General features: G+C 34.8%; 1 protein-coding gene across 3 annotated transcripts in view; it reads right to left on the reverse strand.

Moving 5' to 3' along the window:
- The window catches only part of ZNF385D (zinc finger protein 385D), an 888,320-nt gene that overhangs the window by 654,420 nt on the left and 210,559 nt on the right, over positions 1 to 23,341 (reverse strand). For all 3 annotated transcript variants that reach the window (XM_042956307.1, XM_042956306.1, XM_042956310.1), the window contains one exon: positions 8,283 to 8,501. In XM_042956307.1, the coding sequence (XP_042812241.1) occupies positions 8,283 to 8,501 (219 nt within the window). The remainder of the gene's footprint in view (positions 1 to 8,282; positions 8,502 to 23,341) is intronic.

A 23,341-nucleotide genomic window follows, 5' to 3' on the forward strand; every position in this document is an offset into this window, starting at 1 on the left:
CTTGCTCATTGAAAATTTTTTTAACGTTTATTTGTTTTAGAGAGAGAGGACGGAGAGACAGAGTGCGAGTCGGGGAGGGGGAGAGAGGGAGACACAGAATCCAAAGCAGGCCCCAGGCTCTCAGCTCGAGGCAGGGCTTCAATTCATAAACCGTGAGATCAACACCTGAGCTGAAGTCAGACGCTGAACAGACTGAGCCACCCAGGTGCGGCAATCTCACCCACATCTTTGATTTCTACACCGTCCCTGATACAAGTGGTTGGAAATGGCCATGCCTATGTAATCTGTACTTTGCCTTTCTACCTGTATGCACAGGTCAACTTCAAACTGGATAGTCTTGACACCTATTTCAGTTTCCCAAGAATCTAACCTTATATAAAATATCAGCAAACACAAGTGTCTTTACTGAAGATTCCACAGGTGAGATGTAAGAGGGAATTACAGCACACAATACCAAGTTGACAGGTTAAAAGTCCATACCGGATATATTTGTTCCCTGTATCCTCTCTTATCCCTGGCCCCATGAAGACATTCACTTTCTGACCTGTCTGCCTCCTAGTCTGCACACTTGTTTGCTCTCCCCTTTTTTTAAGTTTATTTATTTATTTAGAGACAGACAGAAATAGCATGAGCAGGGAGGGGGAGGGGGGGAGAGAGAGAGAGGGGGGAGGAGAAGAGAGAATCCCAAACAGGCTGTCTGTACTGTCAGCACAGAGCCCAACACAGAACTCGAAATCACAAACCTGAAATCACCGCCTGAGCTGAAACCAAGACTTAGCGCTTCACCGACTGAGCCACCCAGGCACCCCTCCACTTTTCTATAATTAGGCTGGGCAGGTCAGTTATATCTCATTTCTAACTACAAAGCAACCTAAGTAATTTTATCATAATGTTCATCAAACAGTGAGCCCCACCTTTAAGGCTACCCCTAATCTTAGGGGTATTCTGAAGTTTTGTTGGAAACCGAAGTTATAGGGCATTTTTCCCTAACTCTATGTGTTTCCATATTTGTGTTTAGATTCAGGGATTTACCTCATTTTCATCACATTTTTGTTATACCTTTCAGAACTTCCCATTTTACTCTTCTTCACTGTGCAGTGTTGCTATGGATTTATTTGTGTTCTCAAATTTCTTGTGTCACATCATTGTAATTTTGGAAACAAGGAGAGGGAATATATGTATCTGTGCTGCTACTTTTGAAAATTACTTTCTTACCTCTTATTTAAAGGCTTAATATTTTGAAAGTCTATTTAATGCATTAATCTAAAGTGCCATCTTAAACACATACATACACACACACACACACACACACACACACACACACACACTCCTAACACTCTTTAGTACTTCTGAGACACATGCACAAAATGATGAAGCATGCTATGCCTGGAATGAAACTGTAGAAACTTCCCAAAGCCCATTTAAATAGGGCTGGCCTCCCAACCATTAGAGTCTCTAACCTACAGAGAACAAACTGAGGGTGGCTGGAGGAGAGGTGGGGGGGGATGGGCTAAAATGGGTGATGGGCATTAAGGAGGGCACTTGTTGTGATGATCACTAAGTGTTGTTTGTAAGTGATGCAACACTAAATTCTCCTCCTGAAGCCAATACTACACATCTGTTAACTAACTTGAATTAAATAAAATCTTGCAAGAAAAAACTAATTGGGTTGGCCCCCAACTGCAAACTAACCTGTTCAGGAACAGGAAATTCATACATAAAAACGTCCCATTCCTAGTACATACTAGCTCTGTTACCATGGGCAAATTACTTTTAGAGGAAACAGAAAAAGGAAATAGGAAAATACTTTTAAACATCTATACTTTCAAACCTAAAGTAGAAGTGATTATTTTCCTAAGACTGGAGAACAGAGACACTAGAACTGAAGATATTGCTGTGGAAGTGGTTAGTGACTGAAAGGGACAAAAGGTGAGAAAACAAGAAGTAGTTTGAGCTGTGCTAAACAGAGTTGAAGTTCAGTTGCACAAATGAATTATTCTGCACCCTCAATTTATGAAGCCCCCAGTTCTTCAAACCTCCCCAAACAGACACACACAGAAAATCACCAAAGGAAATCTCTTAGATCTCAAATAGAATAAACTCTATTCTCAGGTTAAACAGCATGCATTTGATTAATTCATTTTTTTTTTCTTAAGGCTTCTCTTAAGGGCCATTTCACTGATTTTTTCATGGATAACACCAGTCATGAAGAACTAGAATATATTTCTTGGGCACAGTCTCCTACTGGGGTGCTCTTCAGACAGGAGTGATATTAGATCATGAGCCTCAGGTTGTAAAACATCGCCATCATCATCCCAGTAAAGAAAGGGTTTTCTAAGAGATACATATTGGATAAAGAAATCTCTGTGTTGGCAAAAATGCTCCTGTTGAATGAAATTAATGTTAAGTCCAGGTGAAGCAAGGAGCTAGTTGCCTGAACTCCATCTGTTTGAAATGATCAACATGTTTTCCTTTAATGAAGAAAAAAAAGTTGGTAACCAAAGCCAAAAACCTACTCAAAATCTGAACCTGGTAATACTAGCATTTGTCACTTCCTCTCATATTTTAATCCTTCAATGCTAAAAAAAGACACTTAGATCACTCAAACAAAAACAAAATGCCTTATTACATAATGTTGGACAATTTAATAGATTTTTTTCATTGCCTCCCTCCCCCACCTAGGCTGAAACTTCTAAGGGATATGACTAAGAAAAGTTTGAGAAAAGCAGTACTCCTTACTGCCATGTCACACTATGTCATATGCTAATATGGATAAGATAATATTAAGAAAGCAGTTATCACTATTTAATAAAATGACCCCAAAAGGCATCACTAAGAGTTCACAAATGTACTAGTAAGTTCTAACTAGTCTATAGACATTCTACAAAAGCACAGATAGTGCGGGGAAATCAAAAGGTAAAGTAAATTTTTATGTAAATGAAGAATGTATCATAAAATCAAGCCTGAAGGAACAGAAAATTCCATGAAGCTATTTTGCTTTTATTAACTACCCATGTTGCAAAAGAGCACTCCTCTTGTAAACTGAAAATCCACTGATACCTTAAGCCTCATCAGAGACAATCAAAGGAAAGAGAAAAGAGAATAGATCAGTGAGAGCTCGAAAGTCAAATTTTATTTGGCTTTTATGTTAAATAAAAGAAAATTTAATGCTAACAGGATGGATAACAGTGACAATATTCTAGATTTATGTGCTACAAAACAACGAGCACCGAAAGACTGTAGCATACTATTAGATAAAACTGAATTATTTGATAGCACTTTCAACCCAATAAAAATGGAAAACCGGGCTTAATAAAATAACTCAAATATGACAAAGGTATTATGAATAAAATAAAGTTGTCACAATAGGTCAACTTGTTACTCAATCCTTCAACAAGCTTTAACAACAACTTAACCATAGTGAGCACATGAAAATGAATTAAATTAGTTGGCCATAGAGACCTTAAATATCCTGAAAGGTTTATCCTTTGTTACATGCATTCCAAAATGCTCTTATGAATCAAAGGAGCATGCTTATGCTAATCTTCAAATTTCTGTTTTTAGATAAAAGTATACTTTTACCTCAGTATACTTAGTATGCTCATAGTATACTTAATTTTAATACTTAACTTTTTACTTATAACATAATAAAAACCTTATTAAGGTGTTTCCATTATAGAATATATCGCATGGTTAGAAAACAAAATGTCAAATGTGAGCAAAATCTCAACATTTAGCCAGAAATCTCAACTCCATTACTAATTTCTTTAGGGTAATTTTAAAATATGCATTCATAAGAAGGTAGTGGTACACAAACACCATCATATTATAATACATATAATATTGTACACCTAATATTGCTGACTCGTATTTATTTGCATACCTGATAGAACTGTGAGAATTTAGAAGAAATTACCTTTGTAGGACTCCTGGCAATTTTTATTTCAATTTGTACATTTATGAATAGCCCAGATGGGAAAATCTTATTTTTATCATCAGAAAAATAATAGTTATTCGCAAAAGTTAATTTCTGAGTAAATACAAAATTAGAGATGCTTTCCAAAGAGAACATTAGTAAGCCATGCAGTTTGTACTGGAATTTCTTTAGCTTATAGTTTTCATGAGAGCGTGAAGCATGGAATCTCCGGAATATGAGAAAGTTGACACATTTAAGCACCTTTTAACTATAGAATGCCCTTTTACCACTTCCATATCTCACCTCATCTTCAAAAAATGTGCAACAAAAAGAAATGTATTTCTGGAATACAAGTGAATATATAGTAATAAATTATAAAACGACCTATTTACATGACTCTATTCAAAATATTCCACAATATATTTTCAGCAGTTAGATTTGGTAAAGAGCATTTAAGGAATTATCAGATTTGTTGTAATAATGTAAGCTTAAGTGCTTTAAAAAATAACATAACTCAAAAACATAAGAATACACCTAAATGTATGACAGAATTGTGTTGACAACAGACTATACATTTACCAGGGAGATTTGTAAGTTGATGATCAGAATATACATTTACCAGGGAGATTTGTAAGTTGATGATAAAGGAGACATAGGCAACTTTATGGATAGAGTTAATTGGCAAGTCTCTTAGTCCCTTTGATTCTTGGCTACCTTATGTATAAAATGGAAGTAATAATGCATGCTTTGCAAAGGTGTTGACTGGGGTTGAAAAGAAGATATATATAAGATACCTGGAACAATAAATACTATTTCACTTTTTGTTCCCATTCCATTTTTTTTATGACAAAGCTTATTATATACAGGCATCAAATAGACAATACAGATGGGAGAAAGTGTTAAGTTTAGTTGTTTTTGCACAATGAAGTGTATTACTTATTAAGACACAAAAATTATTGATGGTGTCTTAGATTTCCGGAAAGTAGAGTCAGATGATTTTGTGGGTGAGTGCTGAACAAGGGGCCTAGACCTGTGAGGGACAAGGAGAGCAGGACTGAGTCAGGGATGGGGGGAAACTGTGATAGAACCACCACTCTGAAGCTGGAACAGCCTTTCAGAGTTATCTGCCCACTTTTGTGGCAAGGAGCTGGGACTTTTTGCAGGATGCCCCCAAGAAGGGGACAAGTTCAGGAGAGGTAGCTCCCTTCGGCTGAGGGCATGCTTAGGGAAGAACCAAGCAGGCAGTACTCCCAGCTCAGCAGGAGGGACCTTGGCGACTCAGGACAGCGTGCACGGTAGGTGGCAAACACATGCTCTATATAACTACTTCCTCAGAGTACAGCATTGGCACAAATTAAAGTTAGGTCTTACCTGTGGAGACAGTGGCCTATTAATTAATTCATTGACATAATACATTTTCTCTCTGTGATCTTCAGATGATCATTTCCCCTAATAAGTGAGATGACATGAGAAATGCCACAGTTTGCTCAGAAATAGAGAAACCAAATTTTAGATACGGTGATTGTCTATCTTGTTCACTCTTGTTCTCTGTAGTGTGTATGAGGATATGCCTTTAGTCATATAATTATACAATGTTCTACATATATTAAAGACAGAAATGAGAGCATACTTTTCTCCACTTAGGCAAGCCCAAATGAAAATAATAATTAGTTCCATGTCTATTATGTATTTTTATTTGCATCCTTAAAAATAAACCAGTTAGGTACAAGGGTTGGATGAATTTAGGTAAGCATCTATATTGTCATATTCCTTTCTTGGCACGATTGTATTTAATTATTCCCATTTGAAATCAGGACTGAAGATTTTCTAAGATGGAAGCAGTTTATAGCAGCCAATGTGCAAGTGTGCACATTCAAGAAGAATCAAACAATTCTCCTATCTTCCTCTAAATAAAAATGATAATGTTCTTGACTAAGAATTTCTAGGATCCTTTATTCTTAGGATTTCCATTTGAAGCTTGGTTTCTGTGTGGTAAAGGAATAGCCATTAATAGACACATAAGGCTTGGAATTGGGCTCCTTTCTTATTACAAACAAGTCTAAAAGAGTACACTTTTAAAGTGGGGAGACAGGGGAATATGTATAAGAAATAATATGTTGGCGTATTAATGTAACGTCCTAGAACTCAGTTGTGAGTTTGATTGCCTGTAGTCAGATCCACCTGCAGATAAAGGGGAGGGCTGCTCCCAAGTGTAATTCCAGGCTAAACTAATAAGACCTAACCCAAGTATTCTCAGTAATTCATGGTTGTTTTTAATAACTTTACTAGATAGAGCCTTGGAAAAAATTATATAAATAGAAAATGTAGCAAATCATTTTGTTAAGTACCATATTGGTCAATGCATTGTTGGAAATATGGAAAAATATGATTTTTTTTAACGTTCTCTTAAACTGATTTCTCTCTTTGAATAAAGAAAGGCACTGTTTCTACAGAATATTTATTCTGAGGAAGCAAGTAGACTTCAGAAACGCACGTATGTAAATGACTAAAACCTGAGTTTTATCGCTAGTTTGACGTTCATCACACTATTTAATCGATGTTATCTCTAATTTCCACATTTACAAGAGGAAGATAATGGCAATCTCCCCGTGGTTGTAACGAAAAATGAAACAGGAAAATGTACATGAAGGCTTTACCACAATGCTAGCCCATAATAAATGCACTGATAAAAACATTAAAATAATCAATTTGACGGTATTCCTTCCTAAGTATTATTATTTGAAAATCTTTGAGCATTCTAAATTTTGTCTGGGACTGGCTCTAATTTGAGTTCATAAGCCAGGCATGATTTTTGTCCTCGTTTCTTTCTATGATACCATTTATTATTCCTCCAAAAGACGTTTGTAAATATTAAGGTAGGTGAAGTAAAATACCAAAGCTGCCACCATTATCTCCAAACAATACAGACTTAAAGAACAACAACTTGGAATCAAATGCCATTGCTCAAAAAGGTTTGACCTAAATGTAAGTATAAGATTAAGATGTTCAAAATAGAGGCTGTGAAATATATATTTTACACATGACTTACCAATTCATCTTATGCCTAAAGAATTCAGTAGTTCTCAATTTTTCTAAACAACTATTTTTGCGTTTTACATGTCTTTGACCAATAACACCAGTGACTAACTCTTTGTCATACAACAGAAAGAGAAATGTGGAGTCCTATTAGAATATTTTAGCTTAGTCATACTATATAACACAAAGAAAAACAAATAATTTCCATTTTTAAAATGTACTTTTTTCATCTCATTATTTGGTAACCTTGAAGCAAACTATAAATTCATATCAAACAATCTTTATGATGGTGGTGCCTAGGTGGCTCAGTCGGTTGAGCGCCCAACTCTTAATTTCGGCTCAGGTCATGATCTCACAGTTCCTAAGATCAATCCCTGTATTGGCTCTAACAGTGCAGAGCCTACTTGGGATTCTCTCTCTCCTTTCTCTCTGCCCATCCCATAGCTCACTCTCTCTCTCTCAAAATAAACAAATAAACATTGTTTTAAAAACTCTTCATGATGTCAAACATTGGAACAAATGAAAATTCAGTCTCATTTTTATATATCATTAAAATTAGGTAAAATATACCTTATTTGAAAAAAATATATGCCTTATTTGTCAAACATAAAGCATTCAACAAGAATACAATACTGTAACATTTTGTTGTTGGTATAGTTTTAGATCTCCAAAGGAATCCACCCCTCCTCTCCCTCATCTCTCCATGCTTTTTCCGATAAACTTGGATTTGTTTCCAAAAGTATTTTTATGCTAATTTAAAAATCTCTTTACTCCAAAACCCAACCAACATACACTATCAAAAAGTATTCTAAAATGATTAAACAAACCATAAGTTTCGCCTAGAAAATTTAAACAATCTGTAAGTAGTGACGGATCGTACTTTATTGTTAAAACACCTACTTGAGGAGATGTGTATTTTTCTCAAACTGCAATCTTACTAACTTATTGAAGCCCCTAACATGCAAGAACAAACAAAAACTTTAACATTATTCTTTTAAAGGATATCCATTTCCAAAAAACTACATTAAAGGCAAACATCAAGGAACTCCAATGTCGACTTTTTCAAATTATATCAAATAAATACCTTGCAGGGTCATGATCACAATCCTAATGCAATTAACTATACACAACAAAGAAAAGTTCCTCTTTTCATCCAAAACACTGTGAAAGATTATTTATTTTAATGTAGTATGCCAATCAAGCTTTTATGTAATGTTCTATCTTGGTTTTAAAAATAGATTAACCCACTCTTTTATCTTTACATCTGCAGGTACACAAATAACTTAAGTCGGCGATGTAAAATGAAGAATATATTTTTAGAAAAACTTACCATTGTCATTTTTCAGCATCCCATTGCTCAGTTGTTTTAATCTCTTTTGATGTGATTTGCCATTGTAGTGGATTTGTGCTTGAGCTGCAGAATTCAGCTGAATGTTACAAACGTTGCACAAAGTGAAATTGGTATGTTTCTTTTCTCTTTCTGGTTTTTCTTCAAAGTCATCAGGTAAAAATTCAGCCTCACTCTCTCCATCTTGTGCACTTGTGAAATCTAGGGGTGCAAAGAAATTTATGGATAGGCTGACCAAGACTTCTGGATTCTTTCACAGTACTGAATGGGTTAGCAAATGAGCACTGTTCTAGATAATAAGAATTCACATTTTTAACTTTCTCCCATTTCAGTAGGTTATTTTCATACTATCTAAAAGTGGATAGCTTCTTTAATGGAATATAAATGACAAATATTTCACTTTGTTTTTTCTATGTCAAATAGTGTGTTAAATGTCTGACAAGGGTTTAGCAGGCGTGACCTCATTCAATTATCCTAACAACGGAATAGGCACTATAGATTTTCCTGTTTCATAGCTGAGGAAACTAAGGTTTAGATCAGTTAAATAACTTGTCCAGGGTCACAGAGCAAATAAATGGTATAGGTGGGGTAAGCATTCCGTTTTATTAATCTCCAAAACACAAATTATTTGTCATCTTGTTCTCTAGCATATGTTTGAGTACTGGATATTTCCCTTTAGACTCAACTAAATAACAGTCTCTTATTTTTATATTCCTTGCCAGTTATGTAAAGTCACATCTGGATAGATACATCCTACACAAACAAAAATGCTCAAACTGTTTCAATACCTAAAATTGTATCTTTTACACCTGGAACACAAAAGAAATTTTGAATACCCAAGATATCTTCATAAACAGGGGGTGCAAAAAAGTGTAACTTATTAAAGGATTACAATGGAATATATTATTTTTGGACAAATATATGCTTTGTATACTCAAATCCAAGAGAAAAGGGCCACTGACAATCCCAGGACCCCTGGCCTTATGATAGTAACAATTAACTACTGCAATACATATTTTACCATTCATTTACAAATTACTTAAAACAATGGCTCCTTTCTAAAATTTTTCTGTGCTTTCACTACTTGGGACTCTGCATAACTCTTATGGCTCAGATTTGATTTCTCCATTCTAATTTTCCAGATTCTTCAAAGATTTATTTTATTCTCTTTGAAAATACTGGCAGAGGAAAACAATTATTTTAACATCCCCTTTTTTAAAATTTTATATAATGTTTATTTTTGTATATAATGTATATAATGTTTATTTTTGAGAGAGAGAGAGAGAGAGAGAGAGAGAGCGAGCATGTGTTGGGGAGGGGCAGAGAGTGAGGGAGTCACAGAATTTGAAGCAGGCTCCAGGCACGGAGCTGTCAGCACAGAGCCTGATGTGTGGCTTGAACTCACCAACTGTGAGATCATAACCTGAACTGAAGTTGGAGGCTTAACCGACTAAGCCACCCAGGCACCCCAATATGCATTTGTTAATTGCCCACTGTGTGGCAGGCAATCTCCTAGGTGCTGGAGATAAAATGATATGCAAGACGAGGATGGTCCTTATCATTATTCAAGTTACTAATAATGATAAGAAGGTCATGTGTTTTGGCATCAGGCGAATGAGATAACAAATGCCAAGATTATTTGAACAATCAAAATTGATCTGCTAAATCAAGCCAAATACCTCATACTTGAAACTTAAAGGATGTTCGAGTATCTAATTTCCAAAAGAAGTAAAATATTTTAAGTATATAATCCATGCTTTTGGGGGGAACTCATTTACTTAAAAATATGTTAATCTTATTGTAAAAAGGAAGTTTCATCTTGCTTACTCAGGCAGCCCCTATTACATAATACTAAGTATACAATTTAAGTGGTCATTTTTAAAAGAAAATAGATTTTGTGAAATGATTACATAATTTTAGTTAAAGCAAAATATATACTAAAGATATCAGATTTTCTTATTTTTTCAAATGTTTCTTTATTTAAGGGAGAGAAAGATTGTGAGCAGAGGAGGGACAGAGAGTGAAGGAGAGACAGAATCCCAAGCAGGCTGCATGCTGTCAGCCCAGAAACCCAAATGGGATTCAATCCTATGATATGTGATCATGACCAGAGCTGAAATCAAGAGTCGGACGCTTAACCGACTGAACCACCCAGGCACCCCTAGCTTTTATTTTATATATATATAAAAAAAGCAATTTAAGTGTCTACCCCAGGTTGTATTCAGATTGTTCCAAAACTGTTTTTTCTAGAGCTGCTTTATATTTTTACAGTCTTTTATCTCAAATATAATTAAGTAATGAAAAAAATTAAATATATGATGCTATATGTAATTACTGTGATATCGTGTAGCCAATAAAGCAGATTGGAAAAATGTACAACATGGGAAATTCTATATAATTAAGAAAACACACACATGTAAATTTACGTGTATGTTCATAACTATGTAAAACACAAATAAGACTTAGAATAAATGCAAGTAGTTGCTGATTACGAATGGTGAAATTAGCGTTGGTGTTTTTTCCTTCATCTTGTCCATATTTTCAAAATTTTACATGATGACCACTGACTACATTTATTATTTACAAAAAAAAATCAATGTACTTGAAAGAAATAAGCCAAAAAAAAAAAAAAAAAAAAAAAAAGAAGGAATCTGTATCCTACTAGATGAATGGTAGGTTTGTTAGAACTAGGCCAAACAATACATGAGCTCCTCTGACACATGATTTTTAATAAATATATGCATTTGTTTGGAAGGAAAACTTTTCTTCCTTGATTCACATTTCCACCTTGACCCATAAAATAAGAATGTCTGCCAACAATTTATTAGGGGGAAACACTGGATAAGAAACTTTCTACCAAGGCTACGAGATTTATTTGCTTACACATAAGAGGTTCACAGATCACAAGAGAAAGTGAAGACTTTGTCACCAGAGTCAACAATTTTGCACCAGGAAGGGGAGAGGCAAGGATAACAACTCGTAAAGGAAATAGAAAGTAAGATATATTAACCATGTGGCATCAACACTAGAAAAAAGGAAATCCCAAATAAATTCTCATGCTTGGGGTGTGATATCACAAAACATTTATACCATCTGCAAGAAAATAGCAATGATTCAAATGGCACTATCATAGGAGGCAATATGCATAACTAATTTTTACTCCTAATATAGTAAAAGCATTTCTGGAAGGGAAATTTTGCTCATTTGAGTTTCATTGAGAAAAATTTCAGTGGTCATACATAAGCTTTATGCAACTACTTGGAACCCAAACGATTTTATCAATTCATCCATTGTTTTCCCACCTAACCTCTATCCATGAAGACACTACGAAAGTCTGTGGCTTAACACAATAATGTGAATCTAGATTGTACCATGTGATAGCTTTAAGGATTAGAATTATCCTAGGGATGATCAGTATAGGAATTAGTCAATTGCTTGTGCGTGTGTTTTAAATTTTGTAGACATAGAGTTTAAATTAATCCTATGATTCATAGACATAAAAGGTAGAGTACTTAAGATAATTCATCTTTGGTAAGCTATATGAGACAATGCATCTGAGCATAACTTGAAAAAAAAAGTGGAAACAATACTTTTCTGGGAGGTAGGAGGGTTCTTGATGTTGATTTATAGTACATTGTTAACCCAGTTGAGAACCTTCTTAGGTAGAAGCTGATATGTCACCACTTGTACCAAAGCACCAGCTTTTGGTGTCAAGACTGCCCTGAAAAGTGCTGATCTTTTCTTCCCCACACCACCCCCAGGGTGACAGTCCGTAACCCTGGTGCACCCAATGTTTAGTGTAACCCGACTTATTAATAACCAAAAGTTGGAGAATGGACACAAGAGCCAAATGAAGGAGCTCCCAGTGACCAAAGTTGGAACAACTAAATATTGTATTATTGGATTACATCCCAAAGTATAGAGTATTTCATATTTTAAGTATATAATGAGTACCCACTGATGAGTAAATACTGATATTAATAAGTAAATCGGGAAGAAGATGTAAACCCCCTATAAAGAAGTAATCTAAGTAATTTAAATAGTTATCCTCCCCCGGGGGGGGACGGAATATAACTCTATATGCCTTAAGTGTAGGCTATACTTAGTGACTTGCTTCCAAATAATAGAGTACAGAAAGAGGAAAAAAGTACAGTGGAGAAAATTGACAACCACTACCTGAGCAATGTAATCAAGGCTAACAACAGTGATAAGTCAGGGTGACAGCAAGTATCTTTGATATGACACGTTGAGAATGGTATTTCACCTCTGCATATCCTCTTCACAAAAATACATAACCCAAGTCCAAGCATGAGAAAATTTCAGACAATAACAAAATGTAAGACATTCTACAAAAATACCTGACCCTTACTCCTGAAAACTGTCAAGGTCATCAAAAACAAGGAAAGTTTGAGAAATCATCACACCCCAGAGGAGCCAAGGGAAATAGGAAAACTTAATGAAAGGTGGTATCCTGGATGGGGTCCAGGAAGAGAGTAATAATACTGGCCAAAAATAATAATAATAAAATCTAGATAAAGTATGGAGTTTCATTAATATTAATGCATTATTATTAGTCCATTAGTTGTGACAAATCACCCATACTAATCTGTCAACAATGAAAGAAACTGGGTGGGTGGGGTATATGGGAATTCTACTAACTTGGCAACTTTTCTACAAAATTAAAACTATTTTAGGAGTGCCTGGGTGATTCAGTCAGTTAAGCATCCAACTTTGGCTCAGGTCATGATCTTGCAGTCTGTGGGTTTGAGCCCCACGTCAGGCTCTGTGCTGACAGTTCAGAGCCTGGAGCCTGCTTTGGACTCTGTGTCTCCCTCTCTTTCTGCCACTCCCCAGCTCACATTCTGTCTCTCTCTCTCAAAAATAAATAAGCACTAAAAATTCAAAACTAAAACAATTTTAAAATAAAAATATTATTTATTTTAGATTGGGAATAGGTCAGGGACCTACTTTTTTTTTTTTTTTTTTTTTTTTTGGTCTCTCTCCTTGATGCATAAAACAGGAATTTCTTTAGAATGTTGGTAGTCTGGGAAGGAACTAAGAAAGAAGCTTCTCTTCTTTTATGCAGCCCTTGTTCATTTATCTCCAAGCATGAAAATAAGCTGTGTGATTGGGAGGGTGAGGGAAAGGATCAAGGCCTCATGTATGGCCCACCATCACGACTCTGTATTTCAAATTCACTCAAAATCACATTCTCTTATCTTCTCAGCTACCACATGTGAACTTAAAGTGTAAAGGCTTCACATCCCTGAATGAAAGGCCCATATGACTGCATGTGACTGGGGAGGTAAATGCAATTCAGACAGGAAAGTCTGGGAAATCCAACATGGATCATAGTTTCAAGCCATTTTCTCTAATTCAATTTGCCTATTAAATAACTAACCAACCAGGTGCCTGGGTGGCTTAATAGATTGAGCGTCCGACTCTTGATTTTGGCTCATAATCCCAGGGTTGTGGGATTGAGCTCACCTGCTTAAAATTTTCTTTCTCTCTCCCTCTGCCCTTCCCCCCTGCTTCTGCTCTATCTAAAATAAAATTTAAAAAATAACCAACTAACCCTTAAATGAAAAATTTAACACACCTTAACCTTAACTGAGGCCTTTTGTCTATTTACGATTAGTTCAATCAAAATTAAGAACGAGCTATTTGCACACACACACACACACACACACACACACACAGTGTTATCCAACCTATCTCCATATAATTAAGAATTCCAAAGTCCATTTTTGGTTAGTATTTGAACTCTACCACAACAATCAACAACCATTAATATAAATTAGAAGCACTTACAGGAGTGTATATTATTTGATGAACAAACCTAATTTAATTGAGCGGAAAACTTTCTCTAAAGATGATGTCAGTGTTTTGTTTCAAAGTTAACAAGCAAGGTTCCATTCTCTTGCCCATGATTGCCTTTATCTCTTATTCTTGGATCTGCTACCTTATCAAAATGACAGGCCTTTAAATTCTTCAAGAAACTTAAGGTTCTACAGTAATATCAAGTGACAGGAGATGACATCTGCCAACAGGCAGTTTAGAGCACAATAAACCATACTTTAAAAAGGGTTTTACAAATGACCTATAAAATCATACAATAGTAAATGGCATCAATAAACTAAACTAAAATATTATTGGTTTTTCAGTGGCTTCTCCTGTCATAGAATTTTTTTTTAAATGAAACAGATAGGGACTTATAAATATCGAACACATTTAGCACAGACCTGCTTCCATAAATAGTGACACAACCAAATACCAAACACTAAAAATCCCCTTAGAAACTTAGGTATGACCATATATCTAGCAATTATTTGTCATATAGGTGAAAATAAATAAACATATGATCTATAGATATGCCATGGTGATACAGATGATAAATAATGTAACAGCTAGCTACTAAAATAAAATAGAACTCCCAAGTTCAATTGATAAGCAGCTTTAATTCTTTGAGTTTTGATAATACTTATACATGGACAACAAGTGATAAATTTTGCCTATTTCTTCAAAATCAGTTTCTTTGAGGAAATAAAAGTAAAGATCTAAATATTGTTCAAGTGTAAGATAAAGTTTGTTTTAAAAATTTTTTTATTTTTTAAGCTTATTTATTTTTGAGAGAGAGAGCGAGAGAGCGAGAGAGAGTCAGTGATACAGGAGGGGCAGAGAGAGAAGGAGACAGAAAATCTCAAGCATATTTTGCACCATCAGTGCAGAGCGAGCCCAATGATCTCACAAACTGCGAGATCATAATCTGAGCCAAAGTCAAGAGTAAGACGCATGACTGAGCCCCAGGTACCCAAAAAAATTATCATACTGAAAGGAAGAATCTACTGATATTAAATTCCTAAAAAGTTTATTACACTTCAAAAAGTTTTCTCAATTGCTTTATCATGAAAAAAAAAGTACTTTTGGGTGAGGACATGTAATTCTAGACCATTTCCCTAAAAAGAAATTGTACTTTGTACAATCTGTACAAATTCTTATAGAGTTCATAGTTCATTCTTGTATGACTAATTGACTGGCTCAATAAAAAATAGAAGCTAAAAAATATAACAAATACTTCATCATTATTTGTGAGAATATGATCTTACAACTGCAACTGTAAGAAATCATTCTGAAGAAACCTTTCAAAGGTCATGTTAAAAATTAGAGAAAAGATGTGAAGATCTTGAATAAGTATTCATGGAGCAAAATACTTAGAAAAATAATACTATGCTACTGCTATATGACTGGATCGTGATTACTTGGAATAAAATTTCCAGAGACAATATTATAAATGGATTTTAAAAACCCTCATTTAATTTGAAATAACTTTGAAAAAAATAAAACAGCCATGAGGTACCTGAAAGCTGATTCTAACAATGACAAACATTGTTATCAAGTTTTCAATAAAGTTGCTTCTTGAAATTAGGATCAAATATGAAACATAATAAGAAAATATTCTAAAATCTAATCCTCAATCTTGAAATTTATGAAAGAAAATTGGCCATTATTTTCTTGGTACAGAAAATGAGGGATTAACTTTTAGTCAACATTTCCTTGAATTGGGATTTAAATGGCATAAGTTACATCTCTACTTATATAGATACAGGTATTCCAAATGAGCTGCAAGAAATCAAATGAATTCAATAGTCAAGTTTCCTCTGTTTTCAGGACTAATTTTTAAAGTATTGTATTTTACTGTAATGGTTAAATATTAAATATGTACATTATATGCATAACAGATAAACTACATTTCTAGCATTTCACCTTTGAGAAAATTATAGATCACAGTATTCTACATTTCAATATCAAAGTCGTAAAAAGTCTACAATTAGTGCTATAAAGTACCAACACAAGAACAATTTTGCATTGATCTCATTCCCCACTAGAGAGCAGTATGAATTTAAAATTAAATCTACAGTATCGAGATTCCCATAACACTAGGCATAAAAATAGCATTACTGTAATTTTGTAAATATATAATACATCCACACATATTCATATATACAATATTTAGCTTTAGTGGCATGCAATATATACACAGTATATCTAATTAATTCCACATAAATTCACCAAAATCTAGCTCCAAAAATCAGGCAAAATAAACTAGAGGAATGGCACAGAAAAGGAGACAATCTAAATCAATAGAATCATCATATGTTACTTTAAGTTCTCTATTAATGAGCAGCAACTGTTTTATATAGTTTTCTGATTTAAGTATCACTGTGGAGCTTTAAAAATGAGTACACTTTAATTAGCATTATCTTACCTTTATGATAGGAAAATGATATTATAGAAGATTACATGAGACAAGTCAAGGTTAATGGATTATTATTTCAATTACAGTTTTTATTACATCATGGCATTAAACCAAGTTTGTCAGTTTCAAGAAGATTATGGTTTTCACAACGTGAAGGAAGGCTTACTAAATATTCAAGGATTCACATGCAGAAATTAAACTGGGAATGTCAGGATGAGATACAGAATGAAACTTTTAAATATATTCCTTTCTCTTTCTCAGGCAGTGGGCTTTTAGAATTGTAAACTCAGCATCAGCCATTTCTATTTTGAGTACTCAGATAAAGAAAATTCTACCTTATTCTTAAAGTGACTAGAATGAAATCATGGCTAGAATCTCTGAGACCAAACAAGAGCTCATAGTTTAATCTCAAAAATGAAAACAAAGGCAATTCTTATTTTTTTATAAAAGGCATTCTATTCAAACCTATTTTCTGTAGTTGGATGTATCTCCAATTCCAATGTAATTAATGTCATCCCTTAAAGTTTCAAAGTCCTATGAAAAAACTTCATTACTATATTTTTTTACAAACAAGACACAGATATTTTCCTATATTCTGACTTTTTTTTTTTTTTTTTTTTTTTTTTTTTAGGAATCTCTTTGTAAATCAGTCATGACTTCAGGGCAAAACCCGGCCCCCTGGATTTATGCCACCCAGTATCTCTGCTATGCTCTCAGGGTAATTGAGGCTGGATTATGAGCCATGCTCTTGAGTTCTCAGGATGTATGTTTCTATGATACTATTTTAAATACGAACCCTGTTCCCTTGAGAATGAACCAAGTATCTTAGCTTTCATTTGTATCCTGCTTTGCATCTAAAACAGCTTATATAAAACTTAAAGAGTAGTTTACCGCAGAAAAACTTCTGAAGACCTAAATTAGAGAGAGATTGTTTGGGCTTATATCTGGCAAAAAATTCTGCAAGGGAAGGAAGGAGGAAACCAGAAGCTCACTGAAAAGTGATTCGACATATTTATTAAAGCACTTCCTTTGTGTATACCATTCCTTTAAGCACCTGGGAGAGTAGCACACCCACAAAGCAAACATTCTAGTCTTCTCCAAGTTTGAGAGAGGGTGAAAATGTAGATTATATTGACTTGAGGATGACTTAACGATCGGTTACATGCTAAGGGAAGAGTAAAATTCTGGTATTTATTGCAGTTAAGATTTAGGTTTGCAAATTCTGCAGTTGGATGCTTGAGCTGTTCATTTAAGAAACAGCTTTATTTATTTTAAGAGACAGCTCTTATTCATGCTTTAAGTCCCAGGATTTTCTTTTTCTTTTTTTCTTCATGGACTCTATATTCTGAAAATACATTTTGAGGGTACCTGGGTGGCTCAGTCGGTTAAGTGCCGACTTCAGCTCAGGTCATGATCTCATGGTCCGTGAGTTCGAGCCCCGCATCAGGCTCTGTGCAGACAGCTCCGAGCGGGGAGCCTGCTTTGGATTCTGTGCCTCCCTCTCTCTCCGCCCCTCCCCAGCTTATACTCTGTCTCTCTCTCTCTCCCTCTCTCAAAATTAAATTAAAAAACTTTTAAAAAATTAAAAAAAACCAGTTTGATATTTTTGGGATTTCGGCTATTGTCCATGTCTAGTTTTTTTATAATATGGACTTTCTTGTGATATGCATGCAGTTTTACCATAACCATTCTTATTAATGACATAATCACTTAGCTCAATGTTTCCTTTCACACACGCCCACCCTGGTATCAGAGGATTAGGGGAGATACTACTGATAATTCAGAATATCTACAGACTACATAAAAATATTTTCTCGTATCAAGAGAAAGTTCCCCGAAAAGATATGTGCATTCCAACTGTGGCAGACAATGCTCTAAGATAGCCCCCCATGATACCTAACTCATAGTAGTCAGACCTCTGCATAGTCTACTCCCCTGGAGTGTAGGCAGAACCCGTAACTTGCTTCCCACCAATAGAACATGGTAGAGGTGATGGGATGTATGTAATTATAAAGGCATTATTATGTTATGTGAGAGGAGATGTAACTCCCATTATATGAACAGAAACTTTCTTTCCCTTGCTAGCTTTGAAAAAGCAAGCTGCCAAGTAATGAGCTTCCCTATGGACAGGTCCACTTGGCAAGGAACTTAGGGTAGTCTCTGGCCAACAGCCAGAAAGAAACTGAGGCCCTCATAAGCAGCTGAATGGTACCAACAAACACATGAGTGAGGATGTGGTTTCTTCTCCAGTCCAACCTTAGATGAGACCACAGCTTTGGCTGATGTCTTGGTAACCAACTTCTAGAAACCAAAAGGAATCAAAAGGTCTGTCACGACTTCCCTTAATCAGCTTTCTTCTTCATTATTTCAGGTAGCCATTAGCCCTGTGCTCTCAGATGATACGTTTTGTTTAGAGCTGTTTGCTCCAAAACTCTTAAGCCCTCACCCACACAATGTAATTGGTATGTCACTGGATTATTTACTCTGGGTAAGAGTATTTCAACCAGCCAATCAGAGACACCTTATGTTTCACCTTTCCCTTTTGGCCATCAGCTGCAAGCTTGCAGAGGACCCAGAGAACCTAGCTGAACAATGGCTGGACTCTTGATGCTCAGAAGCTATGAGGTAATAAATCTGAGCTGTTTTAAGCTCTTCAGTTCACAGCAATAGATAACTAATACATCAAGTAACTCTTCTGTATTAATTAATAGTAACATTAGGAATTTTTCTTAATTCCAAGGAATTAAGAAAAAGTTCCACAAGCTTTTAAAAAAATGGTTTAAGTCATATCTTTCTTAAATGCTTCCGTTTAAGACATCCCAGCTATCTGATCCCCCACACATATAAAACATATTTGAGTAAAACAAATAGAAAAATAAATAATTTCCCCCACAAAGATCTAAATGACCTGATGTACATCCATGACAGACATCATTAATTATATATGACAATCTTCCGTTCAGAGTCTGGATTTGGTTTCACACACTCAACACATCAATGTAGGGATCCACAAATTGTTCATATCTGCCATATAAAATGAAAGTGTATTTGCTATACAAAATACATTGATTAATGTATCACTGTCAACCCTAGAGAGTAGTAGAAATCGATTTAAAAATAAGATAAAACTAAAAACAATTTTATAAAATAAGCTGAAACTACATAGTTTTACTTTGGTACCATTTAACATATTTTTTCCATTATCAGAATAAGCTTGAAGACCGTTAAGTTTGTAGAATTCAAGAATTCTACACCCAGTAAAAATAATCCACGTTTTAAATGACTTTGTTAAATTATGGCAGTTGTTGTAAATAAAAAGTTATGTATAGGTGGTAAATTTGAAACAAAACATAGCTATACACATAAACAGAAGGTGTTCTTTTTTGTGTCTAAGAGATTAGTACAGATTTCATTATATTCATGTTTCTCAGATGCATGATATTCGGATTTAAGCTCCAAATAGAGACATGATTAATATGAATACAGGTCTAAGAAGAGATGTGAAAATCCATTAAATATTAGATAGTGGATTCATAAATTTAAATTATAACAAATTAGTTTTCTTTGACCTAAAAAAGACAAAGAAGAATCTTAATAAGTCTTAAAATATATAAAGGAATATTATTAAATTGAAGGTGGTTTTCAGCTTCTGTCCATTTCTCTTAATGAAAGAATAATAATACATGACTTTAAACTACAGCATGAATAATTTAGGCTATATATAATACTATCATTAAGAAAGAAAGTTCTTTGGTTGGTGTTTTTCTTTTCTTTTCATTTTTTAATAGGCTTTCATTCATCCAGGATGGTTAAAATTAAATCCTTTTACAGATAAAAAGATGGATTCTGCTGTTTTCAAGTGTTGTGACCTCCAGAGAATGAAAAATTTCACTAACAAAGATTCTTTATGAAATGGAAATTTTCTTATAAAAGTATATTTATATCCTACCATTAATATATATTTTTCATTAAACAATATTTAGTAGGCAAATAAATTATAATTCCCTTTGTATGTTATTGTTTTAAATGTTTATTTATTTTGAGAGACAGCGTGCGAACCTGCGCATTGTAAACGGGGAGGGGTAGAGAGAGAAGGAGAGAGAGAATCCCAAACAGATCTCACCAATCCTGAGATCATGACCTGAGCGGAAATGAAGAGTAAGATGCTTAACCAACTGAGCCACCTAGATACCCCTTGGATGATGTTGCTTTAAAATGAATAAATAAATAAATAAATAAATAAATAAATAAATAAACAAACAAACAAATAGTAAATAAATAAATAAAGTTTATTTATTCTTGAGAGAGAGAGAAAGAGAGAGAGTGAGTGGGATGGGGACAGAGAGAAAGAGAGAGAGTGAGTGGGATGGGGACAGAGAGAGAGAGAGAGAGAGAGAGAGAGAGAGAGAGAAAGGAGACAGAACATCCAAAGTAGTCTCTCTGCTGTCACACAAACACCGATGTGGGCCTCGAACCCATGAACTAGATCATGGCCTAAGCCGTAGTCATAAGCTCAACAGACTGAGACACCCAGGTACCCTGAATGTTGCTTTTTAATTGAAATGGTATTTAGCAAACGCTTCTTGGCCTTTTGGCTAAGATCAAGTGAAACGAAATTTAGCAAAATGTTGGGTCTTAGGGCTATGAGTGATTTTTTTTTTTTTCACTTTCTCCGTAACTTGAGATTTTTCTTTAACGCAGCTTTCATATTTAAGACATATGGGGTACAAAACCACACATTTCAATGTGTCAGTAGTTGGATTTTACCTAAATATCAACTCTAATTCTCTGGTAAATCCAAAGATCACTTGGAGGAGTTCTTAACATGAATTTACAGTGTAAGGGGCAAGGCTCATCAAAGTGTGCTGATCCTAACATTTTGCAGATGTGTGAAACCATCACCCCTCTGGCTCTGTTTCCACATTTGTAGAATGAAGGAGGTGGGCAATTGATCTCTGTTCCCTTCTTTTTGATCTGCTTATTTATTTTTGAGGGGAGGGGGGAGCACATGCCAGTGAGTGAAGGGAGGAGCAGAGTGCATGGGAGAGAAAGAATCCTAAACAGGCTCCATGCTCAGCATGGACCCCAACCTGGAGTTGGACTCCATGACCCTGGGTCCATAACCTGAGTTGAAATCAAGAGTTGGACACTCAACCCACCAAGCCGCCTAGGCACCCCAGACCCCTGTTCCCTTCTGATGATACCAAAAGGTCGTCAAGTGACACTTTGTATTCACGCTCATGTATCCATTATAGACCTTGCTGCAACACTGTGTTTTGCCTTTAGAATAAATTTTTTAATCTGATATTTGTTTTGACTTTAAGAGTTAATAAACGATTTTCACATATATTTTCTCAACTAATTTTCCTCTCATTGTGCCAGATCTCAAATCTTCAGCAATGGATGTGTTAATTGATGAGACTACTGCTTTTGCTTTTGCGCACCAAAGGAAACTATCAACAAAGCAAAAAGACAATCTACTGAAAGGGGGAAGATACGTGCAAATGATACATCCAATAAGGGGTTGATATTCAAACTATATAAAGAACTCATACAACTCCACAACAAAAAACAAACTGATTAAAAAATGGGCATAGGACCTGAATATACATTCTTCCAAAAACATACAAAGGGCCAACAGACACATAAAAATCATCAGGAAAATGTAAATCAGAACCACAACGAGATATCACCTCACACCTGTGAGAATGGCTAAAATCAGGAAAAAAATAAACAAGTGTGGGTGAGGATGTGGAGAAAAAGGAACCCTCACGTACTGTTGCTGGGAATGTACATTAGTACAGCCACTCTGGAAAACAGTATGGCACTTCCTCAAAATATGTAAAAAAAAAAAAAAAAAAAAAAAAAAAAAAAAAAGAAATATCATATGATCTAATAACTCTACTACTGGGTATTTACCCAGGAGAAAAAAATACTAACTGAAAAAGATATATGCTTATTGCAGCATTATTTACAATAGGCAGGACATGGAAGCAACCTAAGCACTTAAAATAGATGAAAGGATAAGAAAAAGGTAGTATTTTTACACAACGGCATACTGCACAGCATAAAAAATAAGATTGTGCCATTTGGGACAACATGGATAGACCTAGAGGTATCATGCTAAGTGAAATAAGTCAGACTGACAAGGGCTAATACCATATGAATCCAATCATATGTGAAATCTAAAAAAACAAAAAAAACAAAAAAAACAAATGAATACACAAACAAAAAGAGGAATCAGACCTGTAAACACAAAGAACAAACTAGTGGCTGCCCGAGGGAACAGGGAAAATGGGTGAAGGGAAGTGGGAGAAAATAGGCTTCCAGTTACAGAATGAATAAGTCATGGAAATAAAAGTCACAGCATAAGGAATATAGCCAGTGATATTTTAAAAGTGTTGTAACAGATGATAGCTACACTTGTGATGAGTATAGTATAATGTATAAACTTGTCAAGTCACTATGTTGTACACTTGAAATTAATGTAACATTGCCAGCTATATTGAAATATTTTTTTTATTTAAAAACAAAGACTATTGCTTCTTACTGATATATCTCAGAATTAAACTACTCAAGCAAAATCTTGATGGCCCAGGAGTCAAGAATGGCAAAGTGTATGAGAATGCCAAAAAGTTCCTTGTTTAACACTGAAGGTTTTAAAGATTTGTCATTCCATATACCTCTAATTTTTAAATTTAGAAGAGATAAGAAATAAATCCTTTTTTAATCCTACCTTTTGAGTTATGTTTAAATTAAAATGTTTTAGATAAACATGGCTTTC

Source organism: Panthera tigris, chromosome C2, assembly GCF_018350195.1.
Source record: "Panthera tigris isolate Pti1 chromosome C2, P.tigris_Pti1_mat1.1, whole genome shotgun sequence".
Classification (NCBI taxonomy): domain Eukaryota; kingdom Metazoa; phylum Chordata; class Mammalia; order Carnivora; family Felidae; genus Panthera; species Panthera tigris.